Raw genomic sequence first — 20,065 nt, 5'->3', positions numbered from 1 at the left:
GAGCAGATACAGCATGGACAGGAACAACACTGGTTTCTCCTTTCTGTGTCTCATCTCTGACCTTGGCACATCACTGCAGGAGCAGGAAGAAAGTGCAGTCTCTGCCCGTTTAGTTGAGGTCCGGACAGATGACAAGGAGAACAAATTTATCCATGATGGAGCAGTCCCTGGTGTGACTGTATAGGCAGCACATTGTTTGAGCAAGGGCTAAGATGCCTGCCAGCTCCAGCACACAGCTCTGGAGACAATGTACTCTGTTATGAAGAGAAGCCTCAGGTCTCCCTCTGCAGACAGTCCTGCAGGCCAAACACCCCTGCATTACAAAAAGACACCACGACACCTGCAGTCCTCAATACTTGAACATTGACACCACTGATGATCTGGGTGTTAAATTTTGGGAATTCCCATTAACAAACTGGATACCCTTGTGCTAATGGGTAAATTGTCAGCCACAGTGTGAGGGCCCAGGTTTTGATCCTCAGCTATGGAGAAACTCCTGATTTAAGTGAGAGGTGGTCTATTAAATCATGAGATGCTAGAGAGGGAATGACTATTGTCCATCTCTTCCAACACAAGAACTAGAGGGTATCGGGTGTTATCAGGTCTACCAGACACCTTCCAAGTAACTGGAAGAGAAAACTGGTGACGGTTGCTAATCACACAGCAACCTGCTGGAGGTGGAGAAAGTTTCTTAGGTGCCTGCTTTGATCTAATTTCCGAACTCAGTCACCACTTAGGCAGAAGGAAGTGTTTAGTTGATTTACAACATGTTTAACTGGAGCATCCTACCCCGAGTCTGCAGAGCAGGTCATCAGTTGGTATGGAAAGTCCTTCTGGGGAGGCAGGTGCTGCTCTTTTAAGCTTGTTGCCCTGAAAGGGAAATAGAGGTGTTTGGTTTTAATGCCAAAGCCTTGATTGTTTGATCCAAACTTCTGAAGACATTGTAGGGTCTTGAGTTATGGTAGGAGTTGAGAAATAAGAAACTAATGGTATATTTTATGTGCTATGACAAATAGGACAGAATTGTCTTACCTCTCCCTAACCTTTGCTGTGGAATACTGGGTAGACACAAGGTCTTTTGTCTGTGTGGTGGAAACATTCATTAGTAAGTGCCATGTTTGACTGTCTGGGGATGAAGCATGATTGCCAAATGTTAGAAGCTGTTCCTATAGAGCTGGGAAGGGATTTTCGTAAGAGCAGACTGTCTCGCTGACCCCCTTTCATCCTTGCTAATGGAGCAGTCATCCCCTCCTCCTGGCAATTCCCTTAGCAGGATGATATACCCAGGATGTACATGATAGCCGTATAGACACAGCCTCCCCTTTGCAAATGTTGAGGTGATGTATATACTGTCAAGCAGGGAAGAATATTTTAGTGTTGGTAAGTCTCTTTAAGGAAAGTTAATACCAGGAGATGCTGGCACAACTAGTCACTGTTTAGTTTACACCTGTCAGAAGCAGGCAGCCTCTCAAATCCTATGTTTGGGCAAGTGTATTCATCATATTTAGCTTTTATACAATATTCTTTTCATCTCTGCACTTCACAATTGTTAATTAATCCCACAGTACCCAGGGATTACTAGTAACACTTTACAAGGGAAAGCGGAAACAAGCAAGAAGAGGTCAAATGACTGGGCCAAGGTCATGGAAGAAATTTTGTCTAAAGAACATGAGGTTCTGCAAGAGTAAAGTGTTGTTAACTGGTCTGTCCTTGGATGTCAGCCTCTGTTTTTGGAGGGAGAGGGTGTTTCTGGGGGGCAGTTTTGATACTGTCTAGTGTATTTAAAGCTCCCCTTTCATTTGGTCCCTTTAGCAACTTTTTTTTTTTTTTTTTTCCTGAGGCACATGGAAGAGAGAGGAGTTTTTGTCTTCAGAGCGTGACAGGGAACTTCCAAGAAGGGAGAATGTCTCATGTTCTCGAACTTTTATACACCATCTTTTCATTTTGCAATTTCAAATGGAGGCACCTGACTAATGAAATTAATTGGTTATTTTTTCAAAGTCATTGCAAAGATCCAGATACCCAGTTCACTTTAAAATAAAAGACTTGCTTGTCTGGCATCCATAGGCCTTTTAGAAAGGTCTGCACTCTTAATAGCAATCCAGTAACTTATCTGACAGTAAATACTGCAAGTATAGAGTATGCTTACAGTGCTTTCTTCTCCCTAGGACTTGAAAGATGACAGGAGTGATGAAGAGGAGGAAGATTCTGTTACAGATAATGAAGAGGAGCCTGCAAAGAATGGCAACAAGAATGGCTGTGGGTCAAGCAAACATCTCCTAAACAGCAGTCACCACTAGCCCCCTCCTGCCTCACCTCCTGCAGGGATTTCCGCTCTGTTTTTAACCCAACCTACAGGATAGAATTTAAGTCAAAAGGCTTGTAAGAGACTGTGATTGATTTATTGTTGGCTACTGGACCTGGAAAAAAGCCCAGTTTAGAGGGGAGAGGGAAAAATTGCATAACATGACAAAATGTGTTAATGACCCACTTTCTGAATCATTGCTGAGTGTTTGGAAAGATGTTTGGATGCACTGACTGACTGTGTTTAACAAGGTCAAAGCTCAAGAGCATCAGATCATTTAGTGTCCCATTGATTCTAACATTATTTTTCAATCTGATATAAGATATATTTCACCAAGCAGTTCAATTCACAGATGTTTTGTGGTAGGTAGAATGTGAACTCCATCAGGAACCAAAATTACTCAGTGTGGGAAAAATTTGACAGTGGTGTAGAGTGACTAGCATTCTAGTCTTTACTCTTCAGTTTAAAACCTCATCGAAATGGCTATTTTTTTGTGAGTTAGATTTCATTTCCTGGAGGCCAGTGGAAGCTAACATGGAAGAATTCAAATTACTTGCCTGTGAAGAGCTGGCTTTGCTGCAGAAATACAGTCTTTCTCCAAAATATGCTGTATGATAGATAGCTCAAATATTGTGTTCTAAGGTTTACCTGTCAAGGAAGTCACTGTAAAAACTCAGCCCCGATTCTCCATTGAGCTCCAGGTTTCACAGATGTCTTTCATCTCAGTCATTTTGGCCCAGTGTTAAAACAGAAGGTGCAGTGGGGAGGGAAGATAGTGAATGAAAATTGGGTCTTCTCACAGGTTCTGTTGCAGTTCTTATTTGTCTTCAAAACTGCTGAACAGTCCCTGCTCCTGACACATCTACAGCCCAGAAGATTAAAAATAAATCTCATCCATTCCCTTCTTGTAAGCTTGTCTCACACAGCAGCATTGGATGACTGTCTTCTCGGGAGTGAGTCTGCTAATTTCTGGTTTGTGGTTCCTGTGTGTTCACTAGATGTATCTGGGCACTGGGGGAGCAAGGAGTGTCACATCGTCAGCGTGGTGTATTCACTGGATATCAGGACCTGTATTTCCATCTCTGCTCTTTTTGAAAATTGGGAATCACATCGGCTAGAGCCAAACTTGGGTGTATGTATGTGACTTAGGCCACATACCATTGTTCATGGTGTAAGAAGTGGAGGAACAGTGGATGTTTTATCAGCTCCTCTTACCAAAAGTGCCTCTATCCTAAGTTTGCACTTTTGTTCTAACACTAGCGCAGAGTGCAGCAGCACTTTTAGTCCCAGGGCTTTCCAAGGAGAGCCTGGGCCTTTTAAACAGGGTGGTACCAGTCTCATTTCCAGATGCATTAGCTCACAAGGTCGTAAATGATTTGTGTCATAAGTTTCAGAGGTGAGAGGCTCTCCATGTGGTTCTACAGTAGCTGAGATCATCTGGTGAACTAAATCCAGTAGCTTGATAGAGACCAGGGGGACCGCTGCTAAAACAGCCTCAGTGCAGAGCTTTTGGTTCGGAAGGGCTCTTTTCCCCTTAAGGCTGCTCAGGCAGGAACTTGGTGACCTACAGGAAGCACTATGTGACTGGCTTGTTTTCTCAAGGTTTCCATGGCAAAGGGGGATGTAATTCAGTGACTGAAGCATTTGAAAGAATGGGAAATGTTTGGGATCTCAGATATGAAGAAAGAAGTGTTTTCTGTGCAGTTACAAGAAACTGTAGGAGTACTTTGTTACAGAGGCTGGTAGTATGAAAATTTCTATATATGGTCTGTTGAACTAGGCTGAATTTAATTTTTTACTTATATTTTGGACCATGTAATACCCCAAATGTTTACGTTTTACCACGAAGAGAATTACTCTAAGAAAGGAGTATGGCCTACAGCTTCTGAGAAGGATGGGAAACGTACAGTGGCAGGACAGGACTCCTGAACCTGTGGTTGTAGTTCAGCAGTGCTGCTCAGGCTGAGCAGGGAGAATTCCCTCCGTAGTTGTTGTATAGCAGCGTGCTTCCTTATGTAGCTGTGGAGAATACCTTAAATACTGCAGTGTGGATTTATTGGAAGTGTCAGTACTTATTACATCATCTGAAGCAACTGGTGAGTTTGGCAGAGTCACCGTTGCCTATCAGGGCCTGTTTATTGCCTACATGAAAAGAACTGGCCTTTCCTACCAAACTGTAGAAACCCAACATCTTGGAGGCTTTACGCTCTCTTTGAGAGCAATGGAGATAACGATGCTTTCTTCAAGACATAACAGGGGTTTGGGAGATGGCCAGGGTATTATCATTTAATTTTGGTGCCAGAAATCTTTCCTGCTATGACTAGGAAAGGAATTCAGGAAAGGAAACACGAAGAATGATGTTGTCACAGGAGTGAGCCTCTGAACAGCTACTGAGTTTTAAACTGGAATTTATAGTCTTGTTGAGGCCAAATCTTGCCCTTCCTACTCGGACAAGTCTCCCACTGAAGCCAATTAAATCTTACTGGAGTTTTGCCTGGGAAAATTTTGGATTGCAGCTATCCAATCTAATTACAAGACCTGTTGTTTCAAATCGATGTGAAACTAGGGTCTTAAAGGAAGAGTAAAAGGTAGATAAATACATTCAAACATAAAACGTTGAGGCACATTTTGGGCAAGTAGAGAAGAATATGGAAGAGAATAACATCCTGAAGGTGAAGATTAAGTCTAAGCACAGTAAACAACAAATATCTACATCACATTGCAGTTAGGGGTATGGAAGGAAGGCAGGCCATGGAAGGCCCTTCCAGGGGGTTACTGTCATGGCCAGCCAAAGTGATGAGACTTAAAAATTCTGAACATAAACTACTAGGTACTGGGGATAAATATCCACAGCACAGAAAGTAGTGGGAACAGACTGTCACAGTGGGACTGGACTCATGTTCTGTGTTAACATTGGATTTGTCATTCCTGAAGTTACATGTGTTTGATTTTCCAATTTTTACTGATAGAAACTCAGAAACAAGAAGCTGAGGCCATGGGGAACACAATTCGTGCTAAAGAAATTAACGTCATGGTGCTTCAAGATTTTCAGTCTATTCAATGCCCTTAACGTTTTTTAACCGTATTGTGAAAAGAGTCTCAAAATGCAAGTGCAGAACAATTGTAGGTAATGTATATGAGCACAGATGATAGACCCTAATACATTGCTTTAATCATTTCACAAAATGGGTCCTGGTTTAATGATTTAACACTCTGCGTCTGGCTTTGCTATGTCACTTTGAACATGCCAAAACAGTTACGATAGAATTATAGACTGAAAATGAAATCCTTAGTCCATTAGACTCAGGGGAAACTCTTCTGTTCCATTTAATTTCTCTGAATTTTGTTCAGGTATCCCTGTCCGTGTATATGCTGCCTCTGTTCTTGTTTACTACATAGACTGGGGATTTTGATTTACAGATTTCCTTTACTCCACAGAACTAATTTTGTCAATTCGTATTATTCAGTATAATTATCTTTTTTTGTTCTTAATGCCACTGAATTTGTCTGGTCGGTTATGCTACACACTATAAATAAATATTTTTTAAAAACAGGTATTCCCTTGTTTTCCCCGCCTTGCAGTGTCCTCCTCTCTGCTTTCCGCTCCCTCTCAGCTTTCCAATGAGGGCCCCTTCAGGAGCTAATTCCTTACTCTTCCAAGTTTTTCCCTTGCCTGGAAAAGGCTGGATGACCCACACCCTTCTTAAGAGGTAACAGTGGTTGCTGTAAATGAACTTGTTTTTTCCTGGACAATTCATGAATGGAGAGGAAGCAAAATTAATGGATGCATCATCCATCGTCTGTGTTATTCAAGATTTATGCTTTGACTAAAGTACTTGAAAATGGTCCTATGTACACTAGGAACTACTCACTCTAGAATGCCAACGCATTTTTGTATCTTTACTCAGTTGTTTTTTGTTGTGCGTATTAGGGCTGCTTATGAAGTTACATGTGTTTGATGAATGTTAGAATAATATGCAAATACAGAGATAATTCTTTTTTTTCCCAGGAGTGCTTATGTTTATACACAGACTGAGATGCTACTGTCCAGTTAGATTACCATGGGATTACTACCTAAATGGCTCAGCATAAGCACCCTTGAGACGACTCAGACATGGATCTTAAGCTGGCAAAAGCAGGAAAGCTCTACTGAAAACAAGGGAGCTGTGCTGATTTTTATCAGCTGAAAGGCTGTTCCATGTTTCTTATTCTTTCCGTTTCTGCCTCCCTAGTCAGGAAGATCACAGAGGTTCTGACTTACCAGCTCTTCCCATGGGCAAACAAACATAAGGGAAGGTGTTTCAGCCCAAATAATGAACTGAAGCAGAATACTTTGATTTTATTATCTGAATTCATTTTTTTAAGCTTATGAGTAAGAATAAAGTAGATGGAAAAGAAATCGAACAGGGATATGTGAGTTTTGGCTACAAACAACTTGCAAACTGTGAAGAATAAAAAAAAAAAAAATCTTGCTGATTTAGAAAGAAAAACACCATCTCCACAGGCACTTCCCCCAGCTGTGGGTTTGAAGAACAACAGCAGGCAGAAATGAAAGTCCATGCTGAGAACAAGAACATAGTCCAGTTGTGAAAACGCCTAAGAGAGTTGGTTTGATGGCTCTTATCTGCCCCAGAGCTGGGGAGCCTTTCTGTACGGAGCAGCAAATGAGCCAGGAATGTACGTCTGAGCTGATTTCATTGTCATGTTCAAAATCACTGAAAATGTCTGTCCCCATTTCCCAGCCAGTTTTATGGGCTCTCTCGGGCTCTGCCTGTGCCACGTGGAGCAAGGGTTTTGTTTCTTTCCTATATGCCCAAGGTGTGGACCTTGAAGAGGATAAACACCTCCGACTTGTGGAAGGTCATACAGGACATCTGTATTCCCACTGAGAATGGGATTTCTGCTTATGACATTTATGAAATCTACCTGATGCCCATGCTTTAGAGACAGAGAGTAACCAATGTGTGTCAGACAGCAAGGTGGCACTCTGAGTGACCAGCGTCATAGAGGTAGCTGACCCTTCCTGAGCAGAGCTTCATGAATCAGAAGAAAAGTCAGCAGAGGGCTTGCCAACTAATCACACAGGTTTTTTCTTAGACATAGGTGTGCAAGACTCATTTAAAGGCTATTTTCTCAGCTCTTTAGTGGGAAGTGTTTTCTCTTACTCTGTCCCCATATTTCAGCACGATGCTACTTGGTTTATGTAAGTTGCCAAACAAGGTCAGAGCAGTTCTCGCTCACTCCTGAGAGCAGCCAGCACCAAAAGCTTGAGAGATGAATACCAACCCAGTAGCCCAGGGTAACCCCTCTCCCACTCTGGTATGAGGCAGAGGTAGGTTTGTGCTCTGAAACACATTTTGGGGGAGGAACTGTGAATGGTTGCAGCTCTAGATTTTCTCGCTACTCGTGTACAACAACGTGTTTGCACGTTCTGCTAAGGTAACATGCTTGCCTACTGAAGTGTAAGCGACTTGGTATGTCACACGAGAGGTGAAACTTCATAAAGTACTGGGGCATAATGGGGGAGAGGGGAAATCATTAGCCAGAAAACTAGGACTCCTGCAGGACAAAAAATAGTTTCACTTTCTCTCCTGTCATCCGTGTGTGTTAAGATCTTAAACAGCAGAAAGGAGGTAAAGCCCTGACATTGATCCCTTGTCAAAGAATGGGATTCCCAGTCAAGGAAATGGAGGTGATCAAAGCAACATAATCTTCACCCTACCTGACTACAGAGAACTTCAAGTAGGGCTCTGAGAGTTTATTTAACTGAAGTACCCTCTGTGGGATTACTTGAAGTTTCTAGCTTAGTAGAAGACAAGGCTGAAAGCACAGGTCTAAGCTTCAACATACGACTCTGCAAATACGAAGTCATAACAATCCATGTAGGATAATGTTGTTGATGTTCCAATAGTCTGAAGATTTATGAAAATATCTTCTATTTATTCAGCTGGAAAGAGCCCTGTTCTTCTGGAGTTTTGTTACCCCATAAAGCATTCAGAGGAGACCCCATAATCGTTTCAAAGTCAGAAACATTAAGTGGAATAACAAGTATAAACCCTATCCACAGTGACTTTGAAGTGCAAGAAGCATGTCCTTGTAGCCATAGAATACTACTCTGCTTTGAGCCAGGGCGGGAAGAAACAGCTCCCAGGCAGTTGTTTCAGGTGGTAAAAAATCTGTATTTTTCCTACCACAAAAGAAGCTCATCTAAAAAAAGCTAGAGTTGAGCAGTGAAATAGATGATTAAATTCCCAGTGAAATTCACAGGAGTTTTTCCCATGATGCTGATGAGAACTGGATCCAGACCTCCAGTGACCAGATAAAATGATAAGGGCATCATAGCACTGCATTGTCCAGCTATCAGGAGCAAGACATAGCCCCAGTGTTTCCTCCTCCTATAGCCCAGGGCAAAATCCTCCCCAGAAAATGAGATCTTGGGTCTGCAGGACACTCACCTGAACACAGCTTTGCCTTTGCATCTGCCCAAACTGGGCATGTATCTCTTGGAAGACATCCCCAGGAAAGCAGTCCCTCCCCTTTCAAGCCAGAAACTTCACTTTCAGCAAGCAGTCTGCCTCCTGTCTCCTGTGCTGTTCAAAATCCCAGCAAAGTCTGGGTTGCTGATGCTAAAGCCTATGTTCCAAGGCCAAATTTACCAGGAAGAGGCAAACGACGAGCTGTGGTTGTCACAGCCACCTTAGCACGTGAGTGTGTGACAGTGCTGCTGAGCCAGAGGAGAAAAGGGAGCAGAGAAACTGGAGCAAAATGGTTGGGGCAACACAGCAACAGTTTAAACACAGAACTGACATCACCAAGAATCACAAAGCAAAGCAGTAACAAGGCTAGGAAGAAAAAAAGCCCCAAGAGAAGAAGGAGGAGGAAAAAGACAGTAGTTCAGTAATACTGCAGATCAGCCCTTTCCAAGCAGCAGAAGCTAGCTTTGCCTGGACTCTGAGATGAACACTGTAGCCAGGACAACTCCTTTTCCCTGAGCACCAGCGGTTTCAGATTGAGCCCAGACAATGAGTTCCCAAGGCAGGAGCAAAGGCAGCAGGATCTGGGAAACACTCCTTTAGAAAGTTCCCAGAATGCGATTGAAGGGACAGGGAGGAACTCAGCTGGGGCTGGGCCAGGGTAGCCACAAGTGGAGGCCAGCAGACCTGCAGCTGTAGCAATGATCCCATGGTTCACCTCCAGTTCCTGGGCAAGCCTGACTCCCCCTTGAATCTCAGCGTTGGTTTTGTGCTTTTCCTGGCTGACTGAGACTCCCCAAGAATCCTAGAAGAGCTCCTAGAAGATTTGCATGTTTGCTTCCTACAACAAAGAGCAGACGAAAGCTGCTAAAAGGCCTTTCTAGTGTTACCACGTATGGGTAAATTTCTTGGTTATGTCATGGGCTGCATACAATGCAGGAGAAGTCCTAGTATTTCAGGAGAAGAATCTGTGGGAAGCAGGTGCTAAATCTTATCAGGTTGTGCTAAATTTTATCAGGCTATGCAAATCCTACCTAGCTCCTTTGCTATTTTAAAGGAGGAATTATTCAGCAACCAAAGAATATTTCATACATTTCCCTATTGCAAGGGGCAGTGAGGTCCGCTAGCACTTCTATGTTTGGAGCTTTTTTTCCCCCCTTCAAATCCTCTGGATCCTGCAAGGATAGCATTTGAGCAGAGAACTGGATGCTGTAGCAATAGCCCCTTTTGCCAGAAGTGAGGACTGTCCTATAACTCATACTATACTGCAGGGCATGCACAGCATCTATTGAACTTGGAAATTGTCCCCCATATCCACTTTTACGCTGCAGTCTCCCTTCCTGCACTCAGTTGTGATTCTGCTCTGACATTAAATCCAAGCAAGAGGGAAGCTGGGATGCTTACCCCTTCCCCTGCCCTGGCACACATGGCTGACATGAGGGAAATCATAAACTAGCCCTGCCATGTCTTTACACTGTGGATTGCAAATACGGGCAATGATCTCTTGTGGGCAATGTTTTTTTGTTTTAACGTTTAGGGACTTATCCAAAGCAAACATCAGAGCTTAGCCACAGCTTGAGGTTAGTCCAGCATCCTGACAGACGCAGGGTCCCAGCAGCTCCACAAGGCAGTGGAGCTGCCAGCCCGCAGCTGATCATCCTCATTCTGGGCCATGGAAGGGCCACGCTCCTTTCACTGAATGTTAGTGAGAGGAAGACAAATTCCTGCTCTGTAACACGCTGTTGAGAACAGAGAAACCTCTAAGTTTCTCCATTTAACACATCAGAGAGGATTTTACTGCCTGCTGAGGGAATGGATGCTCCTCTGTCCTATTGCGTGACAGAACCATAGGTTCCAGCGTAAAACGCACAGCAAATAGTGCTTTTGGTCTCCAGGCCAAGGCAGCCGGCATCGGGCAAGGAGAAAATGTCTCACGTACGGGAAGTAAATGTGTCTCGGGCCTTCTCCCCGGTTCTGGCTGACAGCTCCCTTCGGAAAGCCCAGAGCAGCAGTGCTGGTCGTACGTGCTGCATGCAGCGATGAGAAAGCTCGAGTACCTACGGCATTAAAAACGCGCGTGCTGGTTACCTGGTTATTGCTGCAAGGGCCCACGAGGTGGCAATAGCAGGACACTGCTCCCTGCTCGGACACCAGTCCCATATGGCATTTTTGTCCGTCTGTTTTGCCCTTTAAAACAAAGAGATTCTATTGAAGATTGGAGTGTAAAACTGTTTCTTGCAACTAGTAATTTCCACTTGGTCGGTCCCTAACTGTGAAACAAGTGTCTGGTACATCGCCAGTAAAAAAGCACTACAAATATTACTGAGAGCGAGTGTTTGGGTACCAGTCCAGAGGACTGGTGTGTCAGTATCCCAAGAGCTGGCGTCTACCTGGGTGTCACCAGTAACCCTCTTCCAGGAGGTGCAGTGCTCTCCTGCTGACTCTCCTGGTACCAGAGCTGTACCTGTTGTATCTGGGGTAAGGGCTGGGAAAGAAAGGATGTTAAAAGCTTCTCTGAGTCTGCTTTACTGCTTGTACTTTTTTGTATTGTCTACTTAAACCACGTATTTGTCAAGCCACAGAGTGTGCAGCTGCTAGTAAGTGAAGTCCCGTTCTCACCTAGATCTTTAATGTCTGTAATGCAAATAAGGATGATAAAACTCTCAGAATAATGAAGGTTACACTGCCATTCCACCTTAGGGGACAGACGCTCCACCCCAAGCATATGAGGTGCTCTGTGTTTTGCACCGTTGCCCACAAAAAAGCAAAGCTCTGAGTGTAGAAGGGTTTGAGCCAGGCTCAGTGTGTGCACATGCAAGGGAGGGGGCAGTGGGACATCACCTCCCAAACAGAAAAGGAGATGGAAACTGAGGAGCAGTTGCATCCTGAGCCCCTTAAATCCAACAGGGGCTGAGCATTATGGCCAGAGCAACCCAAAGATTTGGGAATGCCAAGAAGTGGGTTGGTGTAAGGAAAAAACACCTGTAAGCATGCACTGGGAGGGCACTTTCCCCCACATACTAACCCTAGCTGTGTTCAGCCTGGTGCTGTTACCAAGGGAGGATGGGAGCTCCCTGAGGAAAGCCTGTCTGCAGAACATGGCCCATCACTATACCGCTGAGTAGGTTGACCAGAGACAGGGGGAACACCTGCACTCCTGGGCTGAGGGCTATGAACAGCCCACCTTGCAGCACCTGGCAACATCCCCCCACCAATAACTTTTACAAGGGCAGAAGGATGAATTAATTGGGTGTTCTCTGCGTGCTGGAAAAGATGAGGTATAAGGCATGCTGCTCAGTGAATGGGGACTAAATCACCCTGACAGGTACGATGTGTAGAGGCACAGACTGAGCTTTGGGTTTGGTGCTCCAAGAACATTGCCCTAAAACACTCCAAACCCACCACAGCGCACTGGCAGGAGGCACCACTGAAAAGTGCTCGCTATAGAAAGCTGTTCCCAAACTTCCTTAATGCAAATGAGTAGTGGTCACTGCAGCCCCAGGTTGAAGCCCTCATTAAGGAATGTTAAATGCTGGACAAACAGGGCTTTTTATAAATGCAGACCAGAGAGACAAACAACTAAGACCAAAACCTAGCAGTTCTAGCAGTTCTCCCCCAAGGACATCTCAGGGGCTGGGGGGGGGGGGGGCACAGTGCATACCTCCTCCCTTACTGCTGCTGTGGCTGGTTCCTGCCAGGAGGAAGTTTTGGACTTGGGCTCCATAAAAAGGGTGCTGAGGAACCCAGTAGCTCCATAGCTGTGCTAAACCCTGGCTGAAATGGCCCACTGAGCCAAGCAAACAGCCTGTGTGCTCCCACACTCCCCTCGAGTGTCAGCAGGAAAAAGGGATCTGTTGGTCTAAACAAGCTTCCTTAATCCCATTCAGCACAAACCTTGTGGTCAGGCTGCACTCAGCCATGACTGTGTAGAGACCTGGGAACTGATTTGCTTTGATGGTGGGATGAAGTGTTTCTTTGAGCTCTCTCCATGCACGGCTGTGGATGAACAGGAGGTGCTCAGAAGCTGTAGACTGTGGGTGGCAGCCTCCATGGTTCCCATCTGATCCCAGCTCTTCTCTAGGTTCCTCTTTCAGAGCCAGGAGGCAGCTGGTTTTGACTTGACTGTCCCAGCAAAGCCTGAAGCTTTGAGGTTGCCTGTCCGGATCTCGCTGTGCATGGAGTTTGCCATGGGCTGGTACCCAGCTGTTGGGGTTGTTTCCTCCATTACAGCTCACAGACGGTGCCGGTGAGACTCTTTACTGCCAGCAGGTTAACTGAAACGCATCTCCTCTCATTCCTTGTGTGTGTCCAGCCCAGAAAGTCTGAAAGCAGGCAGTTATGAGTCCTAGAGTGACGCTAATATTTTGCTTTTATGAACAAATACTTGCAACCATGCCAAAGTCTATTGCCAGCTCTGTTGGGAGAGAGGATCTAGCATCAGAGGAGGATCCCAATTCTGTTCTTGGTTCACTGTATGACCTTGCAAATAATGACAATATTGGCCCCAAATAGACTGGGATGAGGTATTGGTAGCTGTTGTTGATTAAAGAGCAGGATGTGTTTCAGACTCCAGAAGGGTTGCTCCCTCCAGACCTCGCACTGGCCCTCCATCTGGCCGGTTCTTACCTACTGACTCCGAGCAGACTTTGCTGACGTGGGCAGTCAGGTTTCCTTGCTGGCTGTGGAGGAAAAGGCAGCCCTTGCTGTTGCTTAGAAGAATGTAACTAGCACAGACTCTACCAAAGTGCACGACATTACAGAAGAGGCTGTACAATGGTCACAGCACACCCTGCCCACCCTGCTCCTTTGTCTCCTGAGAACAAAGATGCTTTTGGTGCTTGAGGTCAGCTCAAGAGCCCAAAATGTGGGGCTGTTTCCCCAGGTAGGTACTCCAAGTGACCCTTGGCTAGACAACTAACATAGATATGCAACATCAGTTGATCAAACATCCCAGTTTGCATCTCCAGACTGTGGAGCTCATACTAAAGGCTGTGGGACAGCATGTGCTGGAGGCTGAGTGGCCACAGCTCCCTTCCTGCTGGGGGTGTTTGTCCTCCTGGGACAGCACTGGGGAATTTGCTGACTCAGTTGGGGGTGATGGGAGGGAGTGCGAAGACTGAGTAGTTCGGAGAGCGGGAACTGCAGAGCAGCCAAGTCTGGGGAGAAGGCTAGCAAAACTGTACTGTTAATTTTTAAAAGCTCCAGGCAGACAGAGGGTTTGGGCTGTGAACTCTGTACTGCTTCTGACAGCAGCATTACAGTAATGCTTCTGCACAGCTTTGCATCCAAAATTGGAGCAACCAGGAAAATGTGCACAAATTTGAGTAAAGGATTGGTCCTGTGGGGAAAAGTAACTCTGAATACTGTTGCATTGTTCGCCCTATCACTGCTTATGGATAAAAGGTTGAGTTTTTTGATTGATGAATTTGTGTAAAAGGTAGTTCAAATGGTTTGACAAAGCTTTGAGGGCAGCTTGGGAACAGCTTGAATATGAGACAAAAGAAGGGTTAGACAACAAAAGTCCAGAGCAACGATTACCTGAGCACATGGGCTTGGGGCTGTTTCACTTCCACAAGAGAAAATGGGTGTTTACAGACCCCGGCTGGGGGGGGCCAGTGGGGCTTGGCCTTGTTGGGACACAGTCCTTCCTCAGCTCTGTGCCACCATCCAGTGGTGCTTGTGCTTGGAGGACAGCCCTTTCCACTTCGGTGCAACCCCCCTGCCCCCACTCAGTCACGGCCCTGCAGCTCTGGTGGGCAGCAAGGAGGCGCACCCCAGCCCTGCAGTGCCTCTTTGTGGCCCCCCCTCTCTGGGGATGAGAAAGTGCCTTGCTGGCTGGAGAAGTGCAGGCTCCTGTGCCGTGACCCACCTTGCAGCCCCCACCACAGCGCTTGATGAGGGCCCCTGACCCCCGGCAATCCCTGCTCGTGGGGATATTGAGTTTTCTGTTTGCTTTGCAAGTGTAATTGGCCAAGACGCTGTGAAGGGAGGAGAGAGTGCTCAAGGGAGAGGTGTTAAAGAAGTAGGAAAACATTATTAAGAGTGTTTTAAGTCAGCAGCTTCCCTTATTAGTACTTTCATGATGGAAAGAAGCCACTTTAGGTCTGTGCAGTTGCACTGGGCCACCACATCCAGGCCCCTGTAGACATCCACGCAGACAGCTGTACTGTCTTATGCAACCCCTCAGCGTCACCTCTCTCTCTCTTCCAAGCCATGTACCACCTTCTTGGCTTACAAATCTCTTCCTCTGGCTTCTTGTGCCCTGTTGCAAGGAATATGCAGAGGAGGAGCCTTATATGAAATATTTGGTTTGGGGAGGTTATCCTTGTCCAAGGCAGGTGTTGGATACAAAGGGAGATGTCTGAGAAAGAGAAGGGGAACACCAGATATGGGATATGACGAGCTGAAGGACAGTGCCAGGGAAAGAGGGAGATGGTGCCTGCACGAAGGGCTCTGCCGTTGTAAACTACAAGCATTCAGAACGTCTGCCTCCACGCCAAAAAAGAAATCAACAGCATCATTTTTTTGAGAAAGGACTATTTTAAACAATCCTATGGTTGGGAACTTCATCATTTGCTCCTGGGCAATAAGTCTCTAGGCTTCACACAGCTTGCAATTCCCAGCCTGTCATGGGGTCAAACATGGAGTGATGGAGTTAAATGAGAAATCAGTCTCATGATTGCAGAAGCCAAGGCCCAGAAAGGAAAAACCCAAACAAACCATAAAACAGAACAAAAGAAAGTGCCAGCTATTCCCAGGTTCCTGATAACATCATCAAAGGTGGCAACATTGGACTTCATAAAAAGCCTCACTGAACTTTAGGGTCAGCCTCAAACAAGGACAGTTCTTTCCTTTGTCCATTTGTTCCTGCATGCCTGGGGAGTGACGTGTGACTGATTATTATTGCCTTGGTGATGGCTATCTATGCGCAGCTCTCAGATACCAAACAGACCTGGGACTAGCCTTGTCTGTGTTTAAAAATCACAGCATGGTCTGGATGGAGGTGGTGGTACATTTAACGTTTCTGATCTCTCTACACCATAGTGCTGCCTGCACTGGACAGAGCGGATTCTCCTGACACCCTGCAACTGTGTTATTCAATTGGGAGCATGTTCTTTTATATTCCTGGCTTTTCTCACCCACAGCAGCATGCGTGCGATGTCATCTTCTGTCCTGACAGTGTTGCAGCCTGATCTCCTCAAACACCTGCGCCAAGGCAGCAAGATACCCTGGGAAATTTTGTACAGACAGTAGTGGCACCAGTGTGGGATTGTAGCCAGACCTCCACTCTCATGGAGGCAGGTGTGAAGTGACCTGGAATTTCAGGAGTCCATTTCTCGGCTCCTGTCCCACAGGAGTGTTTTTCTTCTCTTTCCTCTGTATTCCATGGAAAGAGGATGTTTTTCCCCATTGCAGCTGGGTGAAGCTGTGAGGCCCCTGGAGATAGACAAAGGGAAGTATTTGGAGGGAAGATCTCCAGGGAAAGCCTCATGCAATGCACTCGCTGTTTGTGAGACACAGGCATCTCAACCGAAGCAAACTCCCTCTGACAAAAGGGAAAGCTTGTCAGCCCATGAATAAAGCTCCCTGCTAGGAGAAAGAAAGGGATAGGTCTCCTGCCATGGACTTACCTTAACTGAAGCAGGCTGTATGTTCCCTTGAGGACTCAGGTGCTGGTGGCTCGGCTCTGTCCCTGGATACCTCCAGTATCACAGTTGCTTTTCTTTCTGCTCCTTATCCCCAGGAGCTCAGGAACAGGCTGTCCATTTTCAGCCAGACCTGACAGAGATGTCCCAGAGGGAGTTTTTCGCTTGCAGGCTTGGGACAATTCAGGCTGCTGGAAGGAAAAAACTTGTAAATGCCCCTGCTGTGGGCTGCCTCAATGGTACTAGCCACCAGAGCTTCCACGTGAAGGAGCAAACCCTTAAACACCCTCTATCCAGGGAAGAAGCTTTAATCAAACCTCTGGCTCATTGTGAAAGACCAATTGGTAGGAAACCCACTTCTGGCACCTATAGAACTACTTATATTTACTTGGTTGATTGTTTTAAATGATAAAAGAGCTTTTCTTGGTACCTACTTGTCATTAAGCTGTCTCTGGCTTCTTTGGGGGAGCATTTGCATGGGTTAACCGCAACACCCACCAGGTCTGTACCTGACCAGCCTGGCCAAACTCTGCAGCATTAGGGCAGGTGCAGCCTGCAGCAGGGAAGGAAATCCCGGCTGCCCAAAGATCACAGTGAGGCGAGGAGCTGCAGAGAGAGCAAGGAAGGCATCTGAGTGTCCTAGACAGGAGAGCATCACCTGTGAAGTTAGGATTGCCTGCTTAGGACCAGGACAGGAAAAGTTTGGAGAAGGGTGGTTGGAGAGAAGGGAGAAGGCTGAGTAATGGCCAAGTTAACCCTTTGCATGCTGGCATTTTCCAGGTGGTGAGCCAAATGACTGCACGGGAAGATGTATATAACACATGTCTGCAGTCTCCAAAGGGTTATTAAGTGTGCAATAATGGCCATGAAACTTGGCTTCCTCGATGTATATTTAAAATTGAAAAAAAAAACCCCACAAGTTTCAGAGGGGGAGAGGGCTTGTTTCCTAGAAACTGCAGGGCCAAATCCACTCTCCGTGATGGTGAGAGGAGGAGAAACAGCCCCCCCCCCCCACGGGCTGGGGGCAGGGGAGAAATGCAATCACCACAACAGGACCACAGCCCCCTCCTGCCACATGCATTATGCTTATCAGTAAAAGCTTCAAGGCATTTCTGAAAAGCCCATGGTGTTAAATTAATAAAGAAAGCCTGTGTCTCACTGGAGCTTTGGGATTTGGATTCAATAAAAACACTGCTGGTCCTAGGACGGTTTCCTCTTTTGTTGTGTGCGTACCTCTTGGGGGCTTGTCCCTTGCTCCTGGCTCCAGCCCTTGCCAACACCAAGGCCTGCCTGTGATGTTGCCCCTGTTGTGGGGTGTTGCAGCCTCTTGGGCCCCTGCCCAGATGCTCTGCAATTCTGCGATGCTCAGCAGGGACTAGCCCTACCCTGATGCAGTCTGTGCTGGCCAGCCCAGTCACTGAGAGAGTCCTTCCATGCAGTTAGACTTCTCTTTATTAGTGCCCATCTTCCCCCTCACTATTAAATTTATTCTTTCTCTGTATTGTTATTATTTTTTTTGGCAGAGGACTTTGGAAGGTGGGAGAAAGGATCTACTAAAAAGTTAAGCAAATCTAAGCCCCCTCACCAAACCTTTTTGGGGGAAGAGACGAGGCACCACCTTTGATCCCTTAGCAAATGAAGGCGGCTGGTGGTCTGGGTTTAAACATGACTGTTTGGGGCTCAGGCCAGATTTGGCAGTTCACAAATCAAACTGCCTCTTGGTTCTCAGGAGTGGAGGATTGCCACGGGTGGAAGACGTGTGGGGGAGCTGCTCCCCAGAGCTGCTGTGCCAGCCAGGGCCCTGGCCTTGGAGGAAGGCACTGAAATTTTTGGTTCACAACAGGTTCAGGAGAGAAATTCAGGATCTGAGGTTTTGTTTTAACCATGTAATGTTACACTATTGACATACAGCAGGGCAGTCAGTTCCAAACTGAGTTTTTGTCTCACTTGAATGGGTTCTAGACCTGTCCTTTTGCTTTGGTAACTTACTTCTTGTTAGAGAGCAGACTGAGCCTTGAAAGAGACAGGAAAACACAGAGCTGTTAAATCTCACCTGATCTCATGTTAAGAAAGCAAATTTGAGCTATGGGTCCTGGCTTTGCCCAGACTGTCTGCTGGGAGCTGGTTGCAGGTCCTCAGTTTCACTCTTGCTGCTGACATCCTCCAAGTGCCACTGTACTGGAGAGACAAAGAGCTTCACTGAGACTGCAGTAAGAGGTGGGACATCTGCGTGAGCTCATGCCTGTATGGTGTTGCAGAGGCCCTGTGTGGGGGTAGGTCTTTCCGAGGTGCTATGCCAGCCTGCCATGTGCCACAGGGTGTACCTCAATGCCCGGGAAGAGCACAGCCAGCAGGGTGACAGGCTGGAGGCAGCTCTAATATTCCAGCTCTCAAACAGCCTCTTTACTTGTTCACAGGAGCAGATCTCAAAGAAAACATGGTTCTTGTTGCCTGTCCGATGCCTGAAAGAGAGAAAATGGTGTTAGCCCACTCATCTCTCTTACCAGTCCTTTTCCTAGATTCAGTCAGCCCTTTTCTTAGCGCTACCCCAGTTGCCTGCCCTCTCAGGGATGAGCATCCAAATCTAATTCCCCTTGCTTGCGACTTGGAGCCATTACCACTGTCAGTACAACTCTGGACAATTCTTGTGTAAGTACTGCACTGAGATCTGCCGGAGTCATTCACACTGTTTTATGGGTCTTCCTTTGAATTCTTATACAATTTCAGTAACAAAGTTGCAGATTTTTGCAGAAGTTTAAACTCTAGGACACTGCTCTGCTGGGCAACAGCAGTTTAAAGCTGCTAACGCATTGGGTCTTTACTGATTTCTGTCACTCAGCCATGCCAGGAGCACAGGATCTGATCCAAAGCCCACCGAAGACAGCGGAAATCTTTCTGCTCTTGGAAATCACCCTACTGCTCTCAACAACCCCTGGACCAAGCCGACTTTTCCTGACCCCTGGGCAGCTGAAGACATGCAGGATGAGACCCAACCATCAGGTAGGAAGGAGCTCTTGCAGCTGCTGGATCTCAGTGAAAATGGGAATTGGTTGCACCTGGGTGAGGATGTGAGTGTCCTCGGCACACAGAGGGAAAGGGAGCTGGCAGGTAGTTTCCTCCTTTCTCTCCCAAACAGCCCTCTTAACTAGCTTAAACAACCTGTCCTCCCTGCTTTAAGTTAGCGTCCCCCTCTTGTCCACCACTGTAAAAATAATTTTTTATATCTCCTGAGCTTTATGCACTCATTTCTTGTTTTCATCCATGTGATGAGTGCTTCCAGGAATATGCAAGAGCATTGCCTAAAATCTTTGTGCGCTCATATATTGCCAACCCCATTTTTTCCTGGTCTTCTGAGTCCTGGGATCAGTATTTCAGATGGTGGTGGCAAAGGCTGCAGGAAATGAAGGAATGGGTGAATTTTTCAAGACAGCTTCTGCAGCAGTGTCTAAATTCTTTTAGTAATGAAGAAAAGGATATGCAGAAAACACGACGGAGATGACCACCAGTTGGCTGCTTTTTGTCAGCCCTCCCATGCCTCAAGCTAGGGTATTTCCAACGGCTTCCTGGGCACCAAACCAGTTGCAGGCCTGGGAGAACTGGTTGCAGAAATGCCCGGCGCGGGGAAGGGGGGCACCGGCTCT

General features: G+C 46.3%; 1 protein-coding gene across 1 annotated transcript in view; it reads left to right on the top strand.

Annotated features, from left to right (window-relative positions):
* CERS3 (ceramide synthase 3) overlaps positions 1-2,592 on the top strand; it is a 38,854-nt gene extending 36,262 nt beyond the window's left edge. Inside the window, 1 exon segment of the mRNA XM_010572040.1 lies at positions 2,169-2,592. Within this exon segment, the coding sequence (XP_010570342.1) occupies positions 2,169-2,300 (132 nt within the window). The 3' untranslated portion in view covers positions 2,301-2,592.
* Positions 2,593-20,065: the final 17,473 nt, after the last annotated feature.

The sequence above is a fragment of the Haliaeetus leucocephalus genome, unplaced genomic scaffold, assembly GCF_000737465.1.
Source record: "Haliaeetus leucocephalus isolate CR32 unplaced genomic scaffold, Haliaeetus_leucocephalus-4.0 Scaffold339, whole genome shotgun sequence".
Lineage (NCBI taxonomy): Eukaryota > Metazoa > Chordata > Aves > Accipitriformes > Accipitridae > Haliaeetus > Haliaeetus leucocephalus.
Note: the sequence above shows the minus strand (reverse complement) of the source record. Positions and strands in the feature narration are given on the sequence as shown.